This window comes from Heterobasidion irregulare (genome assembly GCF_000320585.1).
Source record: "Heterobasidion irregulare TC 32-1 unplaced genomic scaffold scaffold_07, whole genome shotgun sequence".
NCBI lineage: Eukaryota > Fungi > Basidiomycota > Agaricomycetes > Russulales > Bondarzewiaceae > Heterobasidion > Heterobasidion irregulare.
In genome coordinates, this window is record NW_009258203.1 from 1,133,661 (window position 1) to 1,153,128 (window position 19,468).

Sequence of the window (19,468 nt, forward strand, 5' to 3'; positions counted from 1 at the left end):
TGCGTCGTGGGGTCAGCATGGGGCGCAGGACGGAAGTATGAAAATACGTTTGGGGACCCTAGACGCATATCGTATCTCGGGCGTCCATCTTGTATATACTCTCAATGTAAGATCAGCAGGCTGGCCTGATCGTAGTCCATCATACACGAGTAGCTCAATCGATTCAATTGCGCCCGCTATAATTCCGCTCTGAGCATCCAACCTGCGAAGCGCAACAAATGGAGAAATAGAGAGGAGTATAGACTATGCTGTGTTCGGACTGCGGTTACAAACCACTCGCGGAAAATAGACGGGAGTATGTAGGGGATGGACAAGTGGGGATGGGAAGACACTTTAAACAGGGTCACACATCTCCTCATCCTCGTGCACGGCATCGTCCAACCACTTCGGCTCCCCATACAATCCAAGCGGTGGGAAGCCGAACTCTGCAGCGCCCGACCATGCGTCGTCGTCGTCCTCTCCGTATCCAAGGAACGGTGTGCCCACCGCGAACCGCGGCGGTGTGATCACCATTGGCTCGTCGCCACTCCCAGCGCTCCCGACAGACGTGTCTGCTGGCCCATCGCCATCGCCACCCGACATCGGAGTAGTGGACAGAGGCAGAGATACGTCGGACATGGTCACAGAATCGGGCGTAGAAGAAACGGACACAGAACCCCGCCAAGACACCGTCCCAGAGTACGTATCAGCGCCGACCCGAAGAGCATTGAATGTGGCCAGTGTTGGCGTCGGCAACGGGCTTGACCGCACCCGCAGCAGCAGACGGTCTGGGCTCAGTCCGATATCCAGCAGGTTGCTGAAATCTAGCGGTGCAGGAGGGGCCGCCCTACCCTTCTTCCCACCACGCTGCGTGGGCGAGGCGGACAGGATACGATTGGAAAAAGAACCGCCTCCGCGTGCATGGGAAGGCGTGTGCTTTGAAGGAGCTAGACGCTGTGGAGTCTGTCGGGGCGTTCGCATCTGAGATGACTTCTGCGGAGTACTGGGACTAGAGCTGAAGTCGCCGTCGCCGTCGCCGTCGCCTTCCCCACCCGAATAGTCTATGAAGGAGTCCATAAGCAGCGCAGGGTCAATGTGCATATCCTGCACGGCCGAGGGCGGATGCATGCGCGGGTACTGCTTCAATGGCGAGAGCAAGATGGGTACATCGTTGCCTACGGTGCCCTCAGAAAGAGCCTTCATCAAAGGCGGGAGCGTGAGTCCTGGTACCATTGTATTCGCGCAAGCCAGGTTGGATTCAAGAAGGCCCGAGCTCCCAGACTGGCTCATGTATGCGCCTGATATCAGATTCTGTGCATGTGAGGTACACCATTGTCCATCGAACGGCGGCACGATGCCAATAGAAGATCCAGAATTATCCTCACAGCCATGACTGGTGGAGTCAGAGACAGGTGCAGCATCGGAGCTAGTACCAAAGCTATAGACGGACCCAGAGACAGCGCCAGAGCCAGAGCCAGAGACAGCGCCGGAACCAGAGCCAGAGCCAGAGCCGAAACCAGAACGAGAACGAGAATGAATGTGAGACACAGTAGAGTCCTGAGCACATCCAGAGGGCATCGCCAGGTCTGTCTGCTGACACGATTGCGGGATGTCCATGAGCGAGCTGGGCCGCGCTTGTATGCTGACCTCGTCGTCTTCCTTGACGGCCGCAGGTTCGATCCTAGACAGCTCCACCGGCGTCCAGAACGCAGGATCGTTCGGCCCAGGGCCCCAGTACGGCACTCCGGTATAGTCCATCTGCATCTCAACCTGCTGTTCCATAGATTGCATGGAAGGATGAACCAGCGCTGCCCCGCCATCTCCGTGACCACCACCGCCGAGTCCGTACATGACCCCACACCCAGCCGCTTGCTGCTTCATCATTGCGACCAGGTCCGGATTCCCGCTGCGCTTGACAGTGCACGTCGGGCATGCCTTGACGAACTGCGCGGTGAGCTCCTTGGGCACCCAAGAGTAGTGCGCGCGCACGACCGCGCACGTCTTGTCGCGCCCCCCGTGATGCGCGAGCGCATGGCAGTAGCACAGCACCTCGTACAACTGCTCGCGCACTGCAACCGGCCGCGCATCGTGCACGACAACCGGTGCGCGTGCGAGCGACGTGCGCGAGAGCGGGCCCGTAAGCGCCGTCTGGGGCCACTCTAGTGCGAACATCTTGCGCACCCAGAAGCGGAATTGCGGGGTGCCTCGTGCGCCTCCACCACTCCCACCGCCGTTGCTGCTGCCGCCGCCGCCAGGACCATTGCCGTTGGGATGTGAGCCAGAGGAGGCCCCGTCGGCATCGTGCAAGACGTCCCAGATATCGTCGAAGAGAGCCTGAGTGATGAGTGCCTTAGGCTGCTTGCGGTGCGACAGCGACGCGAGATACGAGTCCTCTATGCGCTTGCATTCTGCGTACGTCGGGAAGCCTGGGATATCGGGCACGCTGCCGCCATCTCCATGGGTGCTCTTCCCAAGGTTCTGTCCGGTTCCGAGCACAAGTCCCAGTCCAGATCCGGGTCCGAGAAGCGACATCAACGTTGGTCCATGGGGCCCAGACGCAGAAGAGACGTCAGATGAGATTCCATACCCATGCACGCACCCTTGTTCGTGAGTAGGTGGGGAGAGCGGCGGGGTCTCGAGCAACGAGTCATTGGATTCGTTTCCGGAATTTCTCGACATATACTCCGCCGTCGTCGAATGGTCCTGGGTTGCCGAAGAGACGACCGAGGCCGACGTCTTGTGGTGATAGAAATACGGCTTCCCTTTGGCACTCACGGCTGCTGACCGTGCACGGCGGTGTTCCTGGCGCTGCGTCGTCGCCGGCATCTGGAATATAAAAGAATGTATGAAAAGGTAGGCTGTGCGTGTATGCTGACGAACGAAACAAGGAGCGTGTGGATTTTGGTTGTATAGTAGAAAGATAGAGTAGAGATGGGCGGGCGTGCGAGGCGGACGCAAGCTAAATGCTTTGCTTGTCACTGGAAGGAGGCAAGCTGCAACCCACACCTACACAAACAACGCGCAAACAAATGCACTTCAGACCGCGTCGGCGTCACGTGCACATTCTCCAAACCATGACCCTTGAATTTCCATGTTCGTTTGGAGTGAGATACACCCATCAATGGCATGGTGGATATCGTCTGTCTTCGGTTTCAGCTCGAGTGTACGCAGTCACACATGTGATTACAACACAGAGAAACTTCTTTCTTTTGGATTTGCCATACTACATGCGTCTATCAAGGTCGTGCGAACAGAATAGGAAACAAGACACCTCTGTCGGCGCGCCGCCCCCTTCCTATCGTACAAGCCTGGGCAACTCTTCTTCTGCTTATTCTCCAGTTCGAAATATGCACTGATACGAGACCGAAAGTGCCAAGCACCAGGTTCGAGCACCTTACGCGTTGCCGTCCTTCTGCGCCGCGAATACGAGAAGGTCGCACACACGCTTGGAGTAACCCCACTCGTTGTCGTACCAAGAGATCAGCTTCACGAACTTATCGTTCAACTGGATGCCCGCGTTCGCGTCGAAGATGCTCGACGCCGGGTGGCCGACAAAGTCGGTCGACACGACCGCATCGTCGGTGTACGCGAGGATGCCCGCGTAGGGGCCGGCAGCCGCCTCCTTGATCGTCTGTTTGATATCCTCGTACGTGGCCGACTTCTCGAGGCGCACAACGAGGTCAACAACGGAGACGTCGTTGGTCGGGACACGGAATGAGAGACCACTGGAGGTAAACTTCAATCAGCTGTGAAGACAAGACGAGAGCGATCAAACGCACGTGAGCTTGCCGTTGAGGCTGGGAATGACCTTGCCAACGGCCTTGGCAGCACCAGTGGACGAAGGGATGATGTTCCCGTTAACACCACGACCGCCACGCCAGTCCTTCATGGAAGGTCCGTCAACGGTCTTCTGGGTAGCGGTGGTGGCGTGGATGGTGCTCATCAAGCCCTCAACGATGCCGTACTTGTCGTGGATAACCTTAGCAAGGGGGGCGAGGCAGTTGGTCGTGCAGGACGCGTTGGAGATCTATGGGAATGATTGGTGTTATAAAGAATAATGGGCGTATGCGCAAAAATATACATACGACGGTGTACTTAGAGTCATAAGCGTCAAGGTTGACACCGCAGACGAACATCGGGGCATCGGCGGAGGGAGCAGAGATGATGACCTTCTTGGCTCCACCCTTCAAGTGGGCAGAGGCTCTGCGAAAACAAGTGGATAAGGACACGTTCACGGGATCCCCAGATAGAGGGTGAATGCTTACTTGTCGATGGTGGTGAAAACACCGGAGGACTCGACGACATAGTCGGCACCAACAGAGCCCCATTGGATGGCGCCGGGGTCCTTCTCGTTGAAGATGGTGATGGCCTTGCCATCGACATAGAGCTTGCCGTCCTTAGCCTCAACGGTGCCCTTGAAGCGGCCGTGAACGGAGTCGTACTTGAACATGTAGACCTAGAAGGCAATCATGTGAATTTCGGCGTTCCAACGGAACGATGAAGCGAAACAAATAGGAGCGTACCATGTAGTCAAGCGCGATGAAAGGGCTGAATATGGATCTCAGCACATGTGAAAATAACGGGGCAAAGCGGAACAGACATACTCGTTCACAGCGACGACTTCGATGCGCTTATCGAGGAGGGCGTTACGGAGAACGATACGGCCAATACGACCTGCACAACAAGGAACGGTGGTAAAAACGATATCCAGGCGCATATACTTCTGAGATCAACTCACCGAACCTATACAAGCGCCGATCCGAGTGTGATCAGTATGAGTGCAAAAATAAAAACCATAAACCTCCACCCAACACTCACCCATTGATTCCGACTTTGACCTACAAGCCGCGACGGACAGGAACCAAACCAGTGAGTGTTCTAGACCCCAAGCACATGGACAGAGAGCGACGGACGTACCATTGTGATTGATGTGTGTGGTGGTGAGAGAGGAGATGGGGAGCGGACGACAGGGTGGAGGGCAGCTTTTATACGGAAAGGCGGCTGGGCAAACTCGGATTGGGGCAGATTACTGGCAGATTTCGATTATCAGTCGATCGGAGCTTCGGGAATCGGCGTCGGCGTGCCTCGGTTCGGTCTCCCCTTCATTCGAGAAAGTCTGACGTCTCGTCACCGCCGTCGTTTGTCTCGACAAAGCCCACACCCGCCTCGTCCATGTATTCCCATCATTCCCCCGGCCGTGTAGGGCATGCGTGAATATCTCTTTTTGCTTCCGCGTCATAACTGTGGCCGATCCCACACCGTCCGCACCAACGTGCGCTCCTGCTGCGTCGGAACTGCATCATCAAGCACCACACTCATCATTGTCAACGCCGCGCCCATCGAAGGCTCTGCGTCTCCAGATATTATCAAGGACCGACCCGTCTGCTCGTCCGTGTCCTCAAAACTTCCGCGCCCTGTGTAGCGATTGGCCGGAGGCGTAAGCGATCGTTGGGCCGAGCGCGCGCGGCGGCGCAGCTGCGCAACGCGGTACGGTTCTATTCTCATCTCAGCAACAATTTCGACTTGTAGATACCGATCAGGCCTGATCACAGCTCCAATGGACATCAACAACGACATATGCAGCAGTTCGGCCGCCGGCGCGGTCGTCAATAGGTTTCACCTCTGACGGGACTTGCAAGTGACTCGACTAGCATCCTCGGGATGAGAAAGCATCCTATGGTGACGACTCAGCAAACCACATATTATTGCTGAGAACGTCCCCGACCTCATCTCGCCCGAACAGTGCTTTGCGAGACTTGTGCTACAGTTCAAAGTTGATTCGGCCGAGCGCACATGCGTGCAGGGAACCGTGGAAAACCGAACAAGTTCATTTGTGCATATAAAATATGACAACCCACGGAGCATGTTCGGTGCTGTGCCACTGCTGTGCCGCCACTGAGTACCTTGCAGGTTCTAGCCTCCCCTCCACCTGGATCTTAGCATGGGCCCGCCCAGTCGTACACGACTCGAGCCAGGACGACCCTTTCAATCGCCCCTCAATCGACCGCTATCTTGTTCAGCAACCTTCACCCTCCGCTACTATGCACGAGACCTCCGGTGCCCTGGCCGTCGAGTGCGTCCAGCGCTTTGCGGAAGCTGATTTGAGACTTGACCTGAATTGATACCCTTCCAAAGGCTTCCTTAGCTCCTCGAGGCTTACTTATGGGAAACCAACCGAACCTCTTTTGCGCCCAATCAGACCTCCTTCCTTTCTGAGACGACTTCAGAAATCGATCTCAAAGCCCTAGGCGCAACCAGGTCCCCCTAGACTCATTCTATTTGTAGAAGGGTTTGGGAGCGCGACGCGTCCGGTACATGTGACCGAGCTACCTCATCACGTTACTGGAACGCGATCCTGTCAGGGAGTCAAAGTGGGCCTCGACAAGCACCATTTCTCGTTACAAGTTACATACCTTCCGGGCGTTCCGTTTGGAAAGAGCGTGTGTTCCGACAAGAGTCGAATGGTGAAGGAACAACAGTACAGAGTGCAAGGAGCTTTATTGCGCGCGGGTGACCCAAATGGCACCATAGGCCAGGTACGATTGGAAGTTTGGACTAGCAAGCCAGAGATACTTCTGGCCTACTACAGTACATACCTATTATCGAAATGGATGTGGCTTCCTTGCATATGAATAGCATCGTTTCAACAATCCTCGTATACAATAAGCAATAATACACAATGTTTCCCAATCGTACCTAGGAGCTACATAGAGAGGGCGAGGTACAACCTGGACCTACGATAGGCCGCACGGCATAGCGGCAATAGCACTACAAAACATTACGACCAAGCGTCCGTGCGTCCTAGTGAGCATGGTACACTCCGAGTCCGAGCCCGAATCCGAGTGTCAAGTCGTCGTCGTCGTCGTCGTCGTCAAAAACATGGGCAGAAGTGAAGTCCTGGGTGCGGGTGAAGGAAGAGCGAGCGCGCTCATACGGCCGTCGAATCTGACTCGAACGACCTCGGGCCCGGCCGCGTCGACACATGGGAGGGCGCATACTTCGGGAGGGTCTCTAACGGCTTCGAGAGCAAGAAACCTTTGAGCCCCGCCTTTTTCTCGCCCTGCCTGCCGAAGCCGAACGTGCCCCACCGTTCCGCGTTCTGCTCCGCCGCACTCGGGCTCGTCGCGCCGAACTGGTTCACCGGCTGCTCGTTCTTGGATTTGCCGAACGCAGAGCCGAAGCCCGTCGAGACGGCGGTGAGCGTGGACGCGGTCGACGTGGCGCGCTGAACGGTGGTGGGGAGCCCGCTGTGGGCGTGTTCGCGCCACGAGAAGATCGAGCGCTTGGATTTCGCGTGTTCGCGGAAGATGAGGCCGAGGAGGATGTTGAGGCATCCGAGTGAAAAGAGGAAGAAGGCAGAGACAAGCGCGAAGTCGTCGACGTGGTGCGAGAGCACGGCTGCGCCAATCCTGTTTCGTCGCGGTCAGTCAACAAGTTAAGGGATACACGAGCAAAGCGGACAGGGGTACGCACAAGCACTGGATGATGCCGAGCGCACCGAGACCAAAGTCGTAGCCGAGCACGGGGAAAAAGCGACTGAAGAACTTTTGCGGCCAGCCGACCTCAGACATGATGAGCAGGATGATCTGGCAGATGATGAGCAGTCGGTTGAGCACTGCCCAGAACGCGCCTGCGGGCTGGTTCGGCACTGTGCTGTCTCTGTATGCGCCAAAAACACAAACAGTCAGCTGAAGAAATGATACAACAAGAAACAAGGTAGGAAAGGTAGGAAAGGGGGATAGAGAGTGCACAAGCGAGGAGACAACACGCACGCGATATAATCGCAATCCAACAGCCCTGTCTCAGTCGCGTTCGCCTTTCCAGCAACGATGAACTTGTTCACGGCCTCGACATCGTGCACCAATGTCACGATGCTGCTCGCAAACACGAGGATGCATGCGATGATTGACAACGCGCGTACGCCGTTGAGAAACATGAAGATGTCTACACGCGCAAATGCCACGACGAGAACACGCGGACGGAGAAATAGAGGGTTAGTGCTTTGTCGTGTCTTAGGAATGAGAGAACGTACATGCGCGAGGAGGAAGCATTTTTGATGCTGTTGAAGAGTGGAGATGGAGCTGGTTGTATTAAGATGGGGCGCTGGGCGGCAAGATGGCTTGAACGGCGTAGGCGTGAGGTGGACCGGCACCAGATTGTTGTCGTACGGAGCTAGGATATAGGTGATACTGAGCGTATACACGTGTGAATTGATGTAGATGGACAGATGGGTAGATCTACAGGAGACCGGCGAACTCGCGAATGATATAGAAGGGCGCCAACGACAACGTTCGCGAAAGAGCGACGAGACCAGGATCTAGCAAGTGTTAGAGAGAGGGAGAGAGAGGACAGAACACCTCGAGTGTTCACGAATCACAAAAGCACGTCGGTCACAGACTACCACGACGACGAGGCGTGTACAGAAGAGAATCCCAAGGGAAGATGGTTGGTTGAAAGCAAGACCTGGCCACAGAGAGCCCTTATTATATTCCTAGTCACAGCCAAAGCCACAAGCCACAAAAGCAAGATGCCGTAGGCCCAGGGAGTGTGCCGGCCAAAGCCAAGGTGACAGCATTGTTGTTGTATTTTCGTTCCCGAACAAAAGCAAAACGACAATAGCGCGGGCGTGGTGACCGACGGGTGACCGTGTCACCGAGACGCATGCTGGGGAGGTTGTGTAAGCGTGTGGGACCGTGTTTGACCCTGTTTGATCTCCAGTCTATAGACACTCCCATGTCTGCTTTTGGAACACGACGGCTTTGTATTTCTGTCTTCCGGATGCAAGAACAAGAGGGACTATCTGGTCAAGAGAACTCAGATACTCAAGTGCTCGGGGTCAAGGTGAACATTGGATGTCGAACATCCACAGGGGAAACTTGGACTGACGCAAACGTGTCAATTCGTTGTCATTCAGTGCCAATGCTAGATAATATACAAGACGTGTAGTGTAAACATCGCAGCTGCTAACTTCTGACCGTTTTCTATGCTATACAAAATACAACGTCGCCCGTCCACAATGAACTTACAAACTGGTGCGTCCGCTTCCCTAACTAAAAGTTTCGCGAAAGTAACATCCTTCTGCCCAATTCTCAAGACTCCGAAACTCCACTCACAGTTCTGTCGTGATCTTCACTTTCTTTGCTTTTGCTGTCGCATCCGTCCCTGCATCGGTCGCCTCACGACCTTTCTCTGCCGCCCAACCACCCGCGTCTGCTGCATGATCCCGCGCGACCCGGCCCTTCTCTGCTGCCCAACCACCCGCATCTGTCGCTTGGTCCCGCACCCCGCGACCCTTCTCCGCTGCCCAACCAGTTGCATCCGCCGCTCGGTCCCACGCTCCGCTTGTCAAAATTTGTAGCACAGCATATAGCTTCTCCTCCGCAATTTCGATCCCTGAATTCAGATACTCGCGCACCCTATGGAACAGCGCCTCGGAATGTGTCTGTGCCTGCGTATACCGAATACGCGCCTCCTCTGCAACATGTATCATGTGTTAGTATGCAACTCATGGGGACAGCAATGAGGTAGGCGCACGCAGAAGGCCGGGGCGCGACGTTGGCAACGCTTCTTCCGAGATTCCTTGCTCGCGCAGGAACGCACGTAACCGTGCATCAGGCCAGACAAGGTAGGGCGCAGTGCGCGCCGAAACATCATTGTACCTTTTCACAAAAGATTAGCCCCGACCCAGATGTGAATGACCATAAGACGCTGGCGAAACAAACTTACTTGCTGTTGATGAGTGTGACAAGCTCCTTGCGCGTCATCTTGCTCGCCTTCTCCTGACTCTTCACGTAGTTGTTTTCAACAAGCCATGTGCGGATATCCGAATCGCGCCATGAATCCCACACGGTGTCCTTCGCGGTCGCGTAATTGTTTCTGGAAACCCCAATACAGGTCAATACGAATTTTTTCGAACGGGACGGGATCGGCTACTTACGCGATGAGCCGCTCGACCTTGTCGCGGTTGATTTGCGCGTCGCTCTTGATGACACCGTGCGCGACGAGCCATTCCTTCATCTGTGACTCTGTCCACGTGTTCCAGACCTTCTGGGATGTGTTGTAGTAATATTGCTGCATGCGCTCGTTGAGCGTCGCCCGCGAAGGTGGAGTCGATGACTGCGGGTACACGCCATGCGAGACGAGCCAGTCATGCTACACGAAGTCCAAACACAATCAGCACGACGTCTACATGTGATCGGACAATCGGAGGAAGGGCTCACCATGTAGGAGTCAGACCAAGTCGAGTAGACAGGATCCGCGACCTTAGCATAATAATCGCGCATCATACCGAGCATCTCGGTCTTCGTTGCCTGCTGCTTCTTGTTGAGCACGCCCTTGCTCTCCAAAAACTTCCTGAGCTGATTCTCGTCCCAGGTGGAATACACATAGTCCTTGGAAGCGTCAAACTTCTTTCCAACTTCTGCTGTCGCCTGCGCAATGATGGAGCTGACGGAACGCGAGGCCTGGTAATTAGGTGATCCGTAAATGCCCGTCGAGGCCTTGTACGACAAAGAGGAGGCGGCATCCTGGGCACCCCGAAACTGCTGGCGTGCGAGGAGGACGAGTTGCTCGCGTGGGCCGGCGGGCGCGACGACGCCATGTTCGAGTAGGAACTGGCGGAGAGCAGACTCGTCCCAGGTATCGAAGGCGGCGTCTTTGATATTCTGGAAGGACTGCTGTGCGGCGTTGTACTGGTCCGCGCCGTACTGTTGTGCTGCGTGGATCGAGTCTGCGCTGTACTGCTGTGCGGCGGCCCAGTTCGACTTGACAAGGTCCTGGAGCTGCTGCTGCGTAGAGGCGCCTGTGGGCACAGGGACGTTGTGCTCTTTGAGCCATGCAGTGAGCTGGGCGGTGTCCCAATTTTGGTATGCTACGATGATGTTTGATCAGTATGATGGACAACTAGAGCATGGCTCGGGCACGGACCTGGAGTATCTGAACCAAACCAAGAGGCTTGTGCGCCGATGGCGAAGAGTAAGAGGAGTGATAGTCTCATGGCTCGTCGCAGGGAAATGAGCGGGAGGGAGGAGAGCAGTCGGCGAAAGATATAGGAGGGCAGGGAGTGATTTCACCCATGACGTCGTGCGGGGCGGCGCCAAAAGACGCGTCGTCATTCACGCCTTGGACACCCGTCTTGCCTTATGCAGCCATTGACTTAGGAGCCTCCCGGATCGCAGCCAGCGACGTTCGCGTCGACAGTCTTGCATTTGCCTTGGATGCCTCCAATGCAGTGTGACCGGGCGCAGCGGTCTCCATTTAGGGCAAGACGTTGCCTTGCTTTTTTCTCAGCAGATTTCGCTGCATGCCAACCATGCGGTCAAGCCAGAATACATGGCTTCGATGCGATGTCAGGGTCACTCGACACTGTCGTGACCTGCCCGATCAATTTTTGCGTTCATATCATTCTCGTTCAACCCCCCTAGGAAGCATCAAAATATAAATGGATCGACAAGTCTCAGACATAGGAGTCCTCCATAGCACCCTTTGCCATGTTACAAGACCTCGACCTCACTTTCTGCGCCTCTGTGCTTGTCGCGGTATTTTTAGCAATCCAGTGGTATCAGAATCGCGGTCCAAATGTACGTGACTGCATCCCCTTTCACCAGTCGAGTGCGCTCGTTCATTCCTCTGCACAGCTCGATGCCATCCCCACAATCGGCTACTCAAATTCTCTCCTATATCACCGCCGTGCGCTATCTCTTTGATGGCCGTAAGCTCACACAAGAAGGATACGATAAAGTTCGCAAGCAGCTGCTACCTCGATAGTCTAATAATATTGATCGACCATTTCTGGCAGTATAAAGGCGGAGTGTTCAAGATAGCCATGCTCGACCACTGGGAGGTCATCGCGAGTGGGCCCCGCGCCATCGAAGATATAAGCAAAGCACCCACCGACACCTTAAGCCTCCTCGATGCAGTTCAACGCGTGGGTGCTTTCCATTAAGTCCACACTACGGTCCGGACCCCACGTCTTGTTGAGATGCAGCTAAATACATAACGACATCTCTTGACAACTGCTAAAGGAAATGAACAGACCGCCGAGGTCGACTATACCCTCGTCCCGGAAATCCGGCGCGACCTGTACCATATACACATCATTCGCTCGCGCCTGACGAGAGGCCTCAACGCGCTCTTCTCTGACGTGCGTGAGGAGGTTATCTCTGCGTTCAATGGGCTCGTACCAGTGACGGATGGTCAGTCCCGCCATTTTTCTTTTCAGCTGAGTCCTATCCGAGAAATAAACATTCGGAAAAAGGGATCAACGATGGCTGACCGCAGGACATACATCATCGTAGAATGGGTTCCATATCCCGCTCAAGAAACAGTGATGCAGATCGTTTCCTGGGCTAGCAACCGCGTTTTCGTAGGCCTTCTAAAATGTAAGTGCTGCTCAGAAATATTCTTCAATACAATAGATGTTAAACCGTAGTTTGCTTGCACTTTGATTTTGGACGTGCGCGTCGCTCACGCAGGTCGCGATGCGGATTTCTGCGCGCTTAACGTCGATTTCACCATCGCCGTCGTCAAAGCCGTTCTCGTCCTCAACCGCTTCCCAGACTTGATGAAATCGTCAGTGCACAGGCCGCTCCTTCACCTCTCCTCGCGTTGCAAGGCATATTCTCACTATGCTTGCTTGTTTCTCTTGTTTTTATGACGTGTACACGACGTATGCAGGCTTGCGAGTCGCCTGCTTACCAGCATCCCCAGCGCACGCGCTATCCACCACCTCGCCCCCATAATTGAAGAGCGTCGTGCGAAGCAGCTCGCCTTGGGCGATTCATGGGATGATAAACCGGTGCGACTTTTATCCCAAACTCGTCGTCTTCAACCACGCCCCTACGTGGCAATATCTGACACTCACCACGGCTGTGCGCCATAGAATGTCATGCTTATGTGGTTGATGGACGAAGCTTAGGGCCAAGAGCAGTCCGTACGCAACTTGGCGATTCGGATCCTCACCGTGAACTTTACGGCCATCGATACTTCGTCTATGGTGCGCCGCGGTTTTCTTCCACCCTATTGCATATGGACCGTGAAGTGAAGGTGCTTGACCCTATGGCTGGTCTCGCAGAGCTTCACTCAGACGCTCTACCACTTCGCCGCGAATCCAGAGTACGCATGCGTGCTGCGTGAGGAGATCGAGTCCGCGGTCGCGGAAGATGGGTGGACGAAGCACGCGGTGGGTAAGATGCTCAAACTCGACAGCTTCATTCGGGAATCGCAGCGCATCAATGGACTTAGTTTATGTTAGTTTCTTCCTTGCCTTTGACCCGTGTCTGTTTACCAACCTCACCCATCAATCTCCTCTATTACGGCACTGTCATGGGTATGATTGCCAGTGACACTTCAACGCTATGCCCTCAAACATTTCACACTCTCGACCGGTCAGACGATCCCAGCGGGAACGTTTCTCTCGTGCGCATCGCTGCCGACACACCACGATCCTGAACTGTATGCCCATTCCGACGTCTTCGATCCCTGGCGCTTCGCCAGCATGCGCGAATCACACCAATTCAGATGACGACCTGAGCGCCCTGGTCAGGGCCAAACTCCAGATAGTGTTCACCAGCACAGACTTCCTATTCTTCGGGCACGGCAAGCACGCCTGGTACGTCGACCTCCCCTCCGGCACGCCCCTCGATCTTCAGGAAAGCACGCCCTACTGCACGCGACATCTTTCACGACACATGTTGACCTCGTTTCCGCAGCCCCGGGCGCTTCTTCGCCGCCCACGAGATAAAAGCAATGCTTGCGCACGTCGTCGTCGCCTACGACGTCAAGTTCGAGAACGGCGCTGCAGACTTCCCGCCAAATGTGTTCATTGGCTCTGCCTCTTTGCCGGGAAAGGGACAGGTCATATTCAGGAAGCGGCAGGTGAGCGACGAGTTGACTCTCGCTTTCCTAGAAAAGTAGTCATATTGAGTACTCGTGTGTCACGTACTCTGAGTCAAGGAAATTGATCGAAGGTACAATTATGGGATCTTGCATAGTGCTGGTAAAATAGTGAGAACAACAGGAGAAAGTGTGAAACAAACGACTCCGGAGATATACGGGCAATATATTACATGCATTGCCTCCGGCACTATGATATTGGCCTCTCCTTAAATCATACCCACAGGAAGCAGCCTAGGAAAAACCCCATGTATCTAAGAGGACTTCGGTAGGCCACATGTGGGGCATATGATAGGCCTAGTCTTGCACGCCTTGTATACTGCGTATCCCAGTCCTGCTACCGCCATCCCGCCTGCAGCGCTGATGACGAAGCCTGCGACAGGAAGTGCACCTCCGGCTCCTACGCTGGTAGCGACGGCGAACGGGGATCCCGCGACAACATTACCGATGCTAGCTTGCACTGCGGCCGCCCATGATGCTACGCATAATATAAAGTCATTGTCTGTTGGTGGGCAGCAAATGGGGTGAATGAGCGCACTTGCAATGATACCCTCAGATCCGAAACCAAGTAGAGCTAGGACACCTGGCGCTGCAGCTGGAGCAGCAGCCAGTCCTATCACTGCACCCGCACCCGTGACAGCGACCTTGGTATGGTCGTCACAGGTGCAGAGTTGAGGGACAGCAGCTTCAGCACCCTCTTCAGCAGGATTTATTGCGTCTAGATTGCAAGAGGTGATCAGCAGTCGATGTGTAGGTCACACTCGATCTCGATGAAGAACTTACTATTCATGTTGCGCCTATGATTCGCGACGGTTGAGCGATAGACTAAGAGTCTGAGAATGTTTCAAAATTCGATTAGTTGTAGTGAGTGGGTCGAAGGGTGTTGGCCAGTCTGCCCCCTACGAGTGTCCTTATATGCTTCGACACGTTCCCATCGAAGATTCTGGGTTATTAGGGTACCTAGCGCTCATGCTATTTTGATATACAAGGTAGAGCTTATGATGATTTCACATTTGACTCGATGTATGCCTGGAAGACAGAAGTGAGCCGCTCGTCGAAAGTGATAGAAGGACCGCCCACTGCCAAATGCATCGTATCATGTTCCCTTCGGGACCTTGTTTCCAAACACACGCCTGTGCTCTTTGTTCTTATCGGAAAGCATAACATGGTGACTCCACCTATCCTGCACTGCCCCACCTGCTTTCACAACGACTGCCATCAGCTACTTGACTGCGGGCAGTCTCATTCAGGAAGTGATATCTCGGCGACAGCCGAACGCCTGAGGGTTTGTTGCTGCCCTGCAAATAGAATAGTGAAGGAGCCAGAAATTATGGAACGAAGGGTCCGGGAGAGATTTTTAGCCGATGTGATGCCAGGAACACTGATAGTACATATACAACCACTATTACACCTTTGAGCCGCCCGTGCAGAAAGAAACCTCGTATACGAAGGGATTTAGGACGACTTCGGTTTACCACACCTAGGGCATATGACGGGCACGGCTTCGTCCGATTGTGACGCTGCAGTGCACACCTTATATGCCGCGTAGCCCAAACCTGCTGCCGCCAGCCCGCCACTAGCGGCACCGACGACGAAGCCCAGCACAGGAAGTGCAGCCCCAGCGCCTATGCTTTGGGCAAGGGCAAACGCAGAGCCCGCGGCGACATTACCGATGCTAGCGTGCATTGCTGCTGCCCAAGATCCTTAATGGATAACCATGAGGTTGTACTTTGACAGGCAGCAGACGACGGAACTATGTATGAGCGCACCTGCGACAACTCCCTGAGCCCCAAATCCCACCATACCCAGGATACCGGATGCTGCAGCTGGAGCGGCTGCCGCTCCTACTACTGCACCTGCTGCACCCGCGATGGAACCATGATTAAACCCCGAAGAGTTCCCAGCCTCAGGACGATTGGGTCCTCCTGCAGGCTCATGATGTTTCTCATCGTTACCACAGACACAAATCTCAGAATCTGGAGGAAGAACGGCACCCTCCGCAGGAGGATTACGAGGATCTTGCGGGAGTGCAATATTCGAAATGGGGTGGGACGAGGATGTGGAACTAGTGTCATCAGTTTGGATGCCAATATTTGTTGGCTGGTGGAGCTCATTGATTGCAGCTGGATGTTGAGATGAATCGTCCGTGAGCAGTCAACTTCCACGAAGGACTTACTCATGATGATTTTAGATATGTCAAGAGCTGATGTCAAGGAGTGCTGTGGTTGTTTCGGCAGAGGCTTGTAGTATAGAGGGGTCAAAGAGTTGCCAGCTCCGGCCAGCTTCACACTTTTAAAGGTGTGCTCATGCTCCACGAGTACGGCACGTTTCCATCGAAGCCATTTCGAATCATATATACGCGCTCATTTAGCGCCCACTGGTGTCCATACAGAATACCTATATCAGTAGGAGTTTTTGGCTGGCAAACATGGTCGACCGGAGATGGAATCATACTGATCGTGGAATGCGGCCCAGCAATATGTACTGTCGTTGATGTGCTTTAGGAGTATCATAATTAGTACCCCTCAAATGAGGTCATCATGAAGTAGGGAAGGGATGTGCTGAGAGGTGTCAGACAAATCTATGCAAAGAAAGGTCCACAACATTATCAAGGCCATAACCAAGCTGCCTCAATTTATATGGGTACCATGTGCCTGTGCTTCTTTGAATTGAACTTCTCTCATGTCACCTTCTAGATGATCAAGATCTTGAAAGTGATTTTGGCATACTTTGGCAGTTCAACATATGCCAAAGTGCATCTTCATATGCAATTTAAGGGTGATGATGGTGAACATGTCAGTGTACTCCAGAATATTGGGAAGACTTGATTTGGCACCCACTGGTCTGGTGCCCATTCACGTGAGATGAGTTTACCTCAAGTTTGACACCTAGTGCAATCTGGCATCATCAAATTGAAGGTATGCTTGGACTAAAAATAGTTATATTACTATTCATTGACATTTCTAATAGCACAAGGAAGTCCAGAACTTATTTGCCCACTGGGTGTCCAAAGATTACCACCGGCTTGAACTTGGGCTGCTATAATACATTGGGATCATCTAGCCCCTGATCCAGCCCTTTTGGGCACTTGAATCAACACAGGCCAACATCTGGAAAAACACCCCCTTGTATTAGCTCTGGATTATATCTAATAGTGTCCAAAAGTATCTAAAAGTGTTAATAGTATCTAAAAGTGTCTAATTTCCTAATTGGGAGCAACACATTGTGAGCATTGGATTGGTTTCTAATTTCATGATATTAGCACTAATTCTATACTAAGAAGTCTTTAATTATCAGTAGGAAATAGTAAGTACTACTGCTCTATCAGTGAGAAGATAAAAATGTGGCATATTCTATACTATTTTAGCACATCACCTCTCCTTTATATATGCCTATACCATCATCTTGTAGCTCTTTTGCTGACTTTCCAGCTACCTTTACAAGGGATATAGAAAGAGAGAAATGTGTATTGATGCCCCCAGCCACTTTGTTGGCAGCTTGGCAGCTGCCACAAGAGACTATGAAGACCTAGGTACCTTGTCCTTGCACACAAGATCATTCAAGTTGTCATTGTTAGCCAATGCCTGCTACTGGTCATTATAGGACACAACATGTGGGTTGGACTTAGGGATATGCTATATGCAGCCTTATAGACCTTGTCTACTAGTATAGTGGCTAATACTGTCTTGTGCAGCACACAATCATCATCACTATTGATATTACAATTTCTAGCACTATTTATATTGTTTATTGCCTTGTTATATAGAAGATACTCAAACTTGGTGTTTTCCTCTAGCTATTAGGCTGTGGAAAAGACAGTCATGTTGGTATATGGTGCCAGAATGATATATTTGCCTGCCATATAGGAAATATATGCATTAAGCATATTAAAATCACCTCTAACAATATTGTGCTTATTTATATATAGGCATGCCATACATATACTCTTGTCCTCACCCTCTACTGCACTAGTGGCTATTTGGAAAACCCCGCTGATGAGCATGGGTATGCTCTAGGCACTAATACCCCACTTTTTGCAGCTTTTCAGTATTCTTTGACCGTTCGGCACACTTAGGACCGACCGATCCCGATCTGTTCGGCGATCTCAGCCATTTGTCAGGTGCCGACTTTCCATTTAGACCTCCGCACAGTTGTTCGGAGCTGTTCACAGTCATCTGATCCATCTATCATCACTCTCAGCAGTAGTGGCTCTCCACAGACTGTCGCGGCCGATCGCCGATCGGTTTGGTACACTTCACATGGTCGGCACATTTGGTCAGCTTCGGTGTCCCGAATCGGAGGCAGTTGAACACTTTGTTGACTTAGAACGGATCTGTCTTTCTATCTCTTATCACCCTTATGCCTTCTGTTGACCTATCCTTTATTATCTTCAGAGCTCCCAAGTTTCTAAATGGTTTACCCATGTGGCATGTGGTTCTTATCTCTGGGTCCATGTGGACTCACCTTGGCAATCTCTCCACTTATTTAGACTTTAGAGTTATTGCTTCTTATCTTATAGTGTTTGCAACATCACTCCCTTATCTTCCTTACCTTTGATCACTCTTGGCACACATTTCTGACTGCTCTATGCCTCTGCCAATCTCCTTATCTTGTACCTGTTCGGACTTACTATAAAAGAGCACCTATGGCCTTGCAATACATTAGCTTTGGCTCCCCCCTTGTTCCGATTCCATTTGTGCGCTTGTGTCCATGAGACTTTGAGCCATTGCCTTCCGATTCTTGTTCACATTTTGCCCTTTTGTTTGTGTTGTTGTGTTCGATTGCAGCCCTCCGTCAGAGCCCTCATCGTCTTGCTCTCTCCCTCTCATCTAGTTTGTCATCCTCTGCCAGTGTCCAGTATGGCCTTGCACCCATTCCCTTTCCTTTGTGTCCCAATCAAATCCTGATCAAATACTGACCAACTGACTGACTGACCGACTGACCTACCGACCGACTGACCGACCAAATATTTTGATTTTAGAGTTGTTTGTTCACTACACTCCAAACGCTTTTAGTATGCTCCCTTGTTGGTTGTTGCACAGCTTATAGTTCCTTGCATACTAGAACCAGCTCCTGCCTACCTGTGCTTGTAGGGATGTCTCTTGGGTGTGTTTCGCACTCAGAGGCATTGCTAGCGTATCACCGCTCTCTTATTGGATCTTGATTATTTATAATCATGTTTTTGATCAAATTTGCAAATTCAGGTAGCATTGTCTATACTAGTAGAGTCCCATTGAATATTACACTCAATCATAGTTTTACATATTCTCAGTCCAAATTGTATAAGTGCCATACTTTATTTTTATCCTATATAAAGTGTATTATCAATTTTCCATTGGTTTATTATCTTCTTAGCTGGTGTTTAAACTAAATCCTAAAAGACCTGACTTTTTAGGTATTTATTGACCTATTTATTTATAAGATAGAGGAAAGATAGATGTTGAATAAAATCAGAGATGTTGAGGTTGCCTATATTATGTCTACTTATTTTGATTACCAAGTTTATATATTAGACCTTGTGGCTTAGTGGCTTAGAGCATTTGTCCCGGGTGCTTGCATACATGAGGTTGTTGGTTCAACTTTGGCAAAAGGCAAG

The 19,468-nt window shown here is 52.4% G+C and overlaps 8 protein-coding genes across 8 annotated transcripts; 2 read left to right on the forward strand and 6 right to left on the reverse strand.

The window, feature by feature from the left end:
• Positions 1 to 333: 333 nt before the first annotated feature.
• On the reverse strand, positions 334 to 2,805 carry HETIRDRAFT_452900 (uncharacterized protein; the record flags this gene model as incomplete). The annotated part of the gene is made up of 1 exon (XM_009550071.1): positions 334 to 2,805. One exon carries the CDS (start codon positions 2,803 to 2,805, stop codon positions 334 to 336), a length of 2,472 nt encoding a protein of 823 aa, XP_009548366.1.
• A 568-nt stretch (positions 2,806 to 3,373) lies between these two features.
• Positions 3,374 to 4,899, reverse strand: gpd (glyceraldehyde 3-phosphate dehydrogenase; the record flags this gene model as incomplete). The annotated part of the gene is made up of 9 exons (XM_009550072.1): positions 3,374 to 3,704; positions 3,759 to 4,006; positions 4,065 to 4,182; positions 4,245 to 4,435; positions 4,503 to 4,527; positions 4,584 to 4,653; positions 4,718 to 4,722; positions 4,798 to 4,817; positions 4,897 to 4,899. 9 exons carry the CDS (start codon positions 4,897 to 4,899, stop codon positions 3,374 to 3,376), a joined length of 1,011 nt encoding a protein of 336 aa, XP_009548367.1.
• A 2,008-nt stretch (positions 4,900 to 6,907) lies between these two features.
• On the reverse strand, positions 6,908 to 8,599 carry HETIRDRAFT_477443 (uncharacterized protein; the record flags this gene model as incomplete). The annotated part of the gene is made up of 5 exons (XM_009550073.1): positions 8,012 to 8,599; positions 7,752 to 7,923; positions 7,453 to 7,638; positions 7,149 to 7,388; positions 6,908 to 7,091 (listed from the first exon to the last, which is right to left on the reverse strand). Exons 1-5 carry the CDS (start codon positions 8,028 to 8,030, stop codon positions 6,908 to 6,910), a joined length of 801 nt encoding a protein of 266 aa, XP_009548368.1. The 5' UTR covers positions 8,031 to 8,599.
• A 696-nt stretch (positions 8,600 to 9,295) lies between these two features.
• On the reverse strand, positions 9,296 to 10,975 carry HETIRDRAFT_237830 (uncharacterized protein; the record flags this gene model as incomplete). Its single annotated transcript, XM_009550074.1, has 6 exons — positions 9,296 to 9,453; positions 9,514 to 9,638; positions 9,706 to 9,855; positions 9,917 to 10,131; positions 10,200 to 10,849; positions 10,906 to 10,975. Coding segments are annotated over 6 exons (1,368 nt in total), but the record flags the coding sequence as incomplete, so codon positions are not given.
• Positions 10,976 to 11,556: 581 nt separating this feature from the next.
• On the forward strand, positions 11,557 to 13,893 carry cyp81 (cytochrome P450 monooxygenase 81; the record flags this gene model as incomplete). The annotated part of the gene is made up of 10 exons (XM_009550075.1): positions 11,557 to 11,718; positions 11,777 to 11,905; positions 12,014 to 12,173; positions 12,276 to 12,359; positions 12,453 to 12,549; positions 12,655 to 12,775; positions 12,896 to 12,973; positions 13,052 to 13,159; positions 13,380 to 13,588; positions 13,689 to 13,893. 10 exons carry the CDS (start codon positions 11,557 to 11,559, stop codon positions 13,891 to 13,893), a joined length of 1,353 nt encoding a protein of 450 aa, XP_009548370.1.
• A 1,334-nt stretch (positions 13,894 to 15,227) lies between these two features.
• HETIRDRAFT_477447 (uncharacterized protein) lies at positions 15,228 to 15,975 on the reverse strand. Its single transcript, XM_009550076.1, has 2 exons — positions 15,642 to 15,975; positions 15,228 to 15,575 (listed from the first exon to the last, which is right to left on the reverse strand). Exons 1-2 carry the CDS (start codon positions 15,673 to 15,675, stop codon positions 15,328 to 15,330), a joined length of 282 nt encoding a protein of 93 aa, XP_009548371.1. The 5' UTR covers positions 15,676 to 15,975; the 3' UTR covers positions 15,228 to 15,327.
• On the reverse strand, positions 15,720 to 15,947 carry HETIRDRAFT_322797 (uncharacterized protein; the record flags this gene model as incomplete). The annotated part of the gene is made up of 1 exon (XM_009550077.1): positions 15,720 to 15,947. One exon carries the CDS (start codon positions 15,945 to 15,947, stop codon positions 15,720 to 15,722), a length of 228 nt encoding a protein of 75 aa, XP_009548372.1.
• Positions 15,976 to 16,455: 480 nt separating the features above from the next.
• On the forward strand, positions 16,456 to 16,700 carry HETIRDRAFT_419482 (uncharacterized protein; the record flags this gene model as incomplete). Its single annotated transcript, XM_009550078.1, has 2 exons — positions 16,456 to 16,515; positions 16,569 to 16,700. The coding sequence occupies 2 exons, from the start codon at positions 16,456 to 16,458 to the stop codon at positions 16,698 to 16,700; spliced, it is 192 nt and encodes a 63-aa protein (XP_009548373.1).
• Positions 16,701 to 19,468: the final 2,768 nt, after the last annotated feature.

What these genes read in the sequence shown, in the direction of transcription:
- HETIRDRAFT_477447 (XM_009550076.1), bottom strand. Translation starts at nt 15,675, where the DNA reads ATGGTGGGATTTGGGGCTCAGGGAGTTGTCGCAG. An exon ending in GGCTCAGGGAGTTGTCGCAG is followed by an intron (nt 15,576 to 15,641) that starts GTGCGCTCATAC and finishes TTATCCATTAAG; the next exon opens with GATCTTGGGCAGCAGCAATG.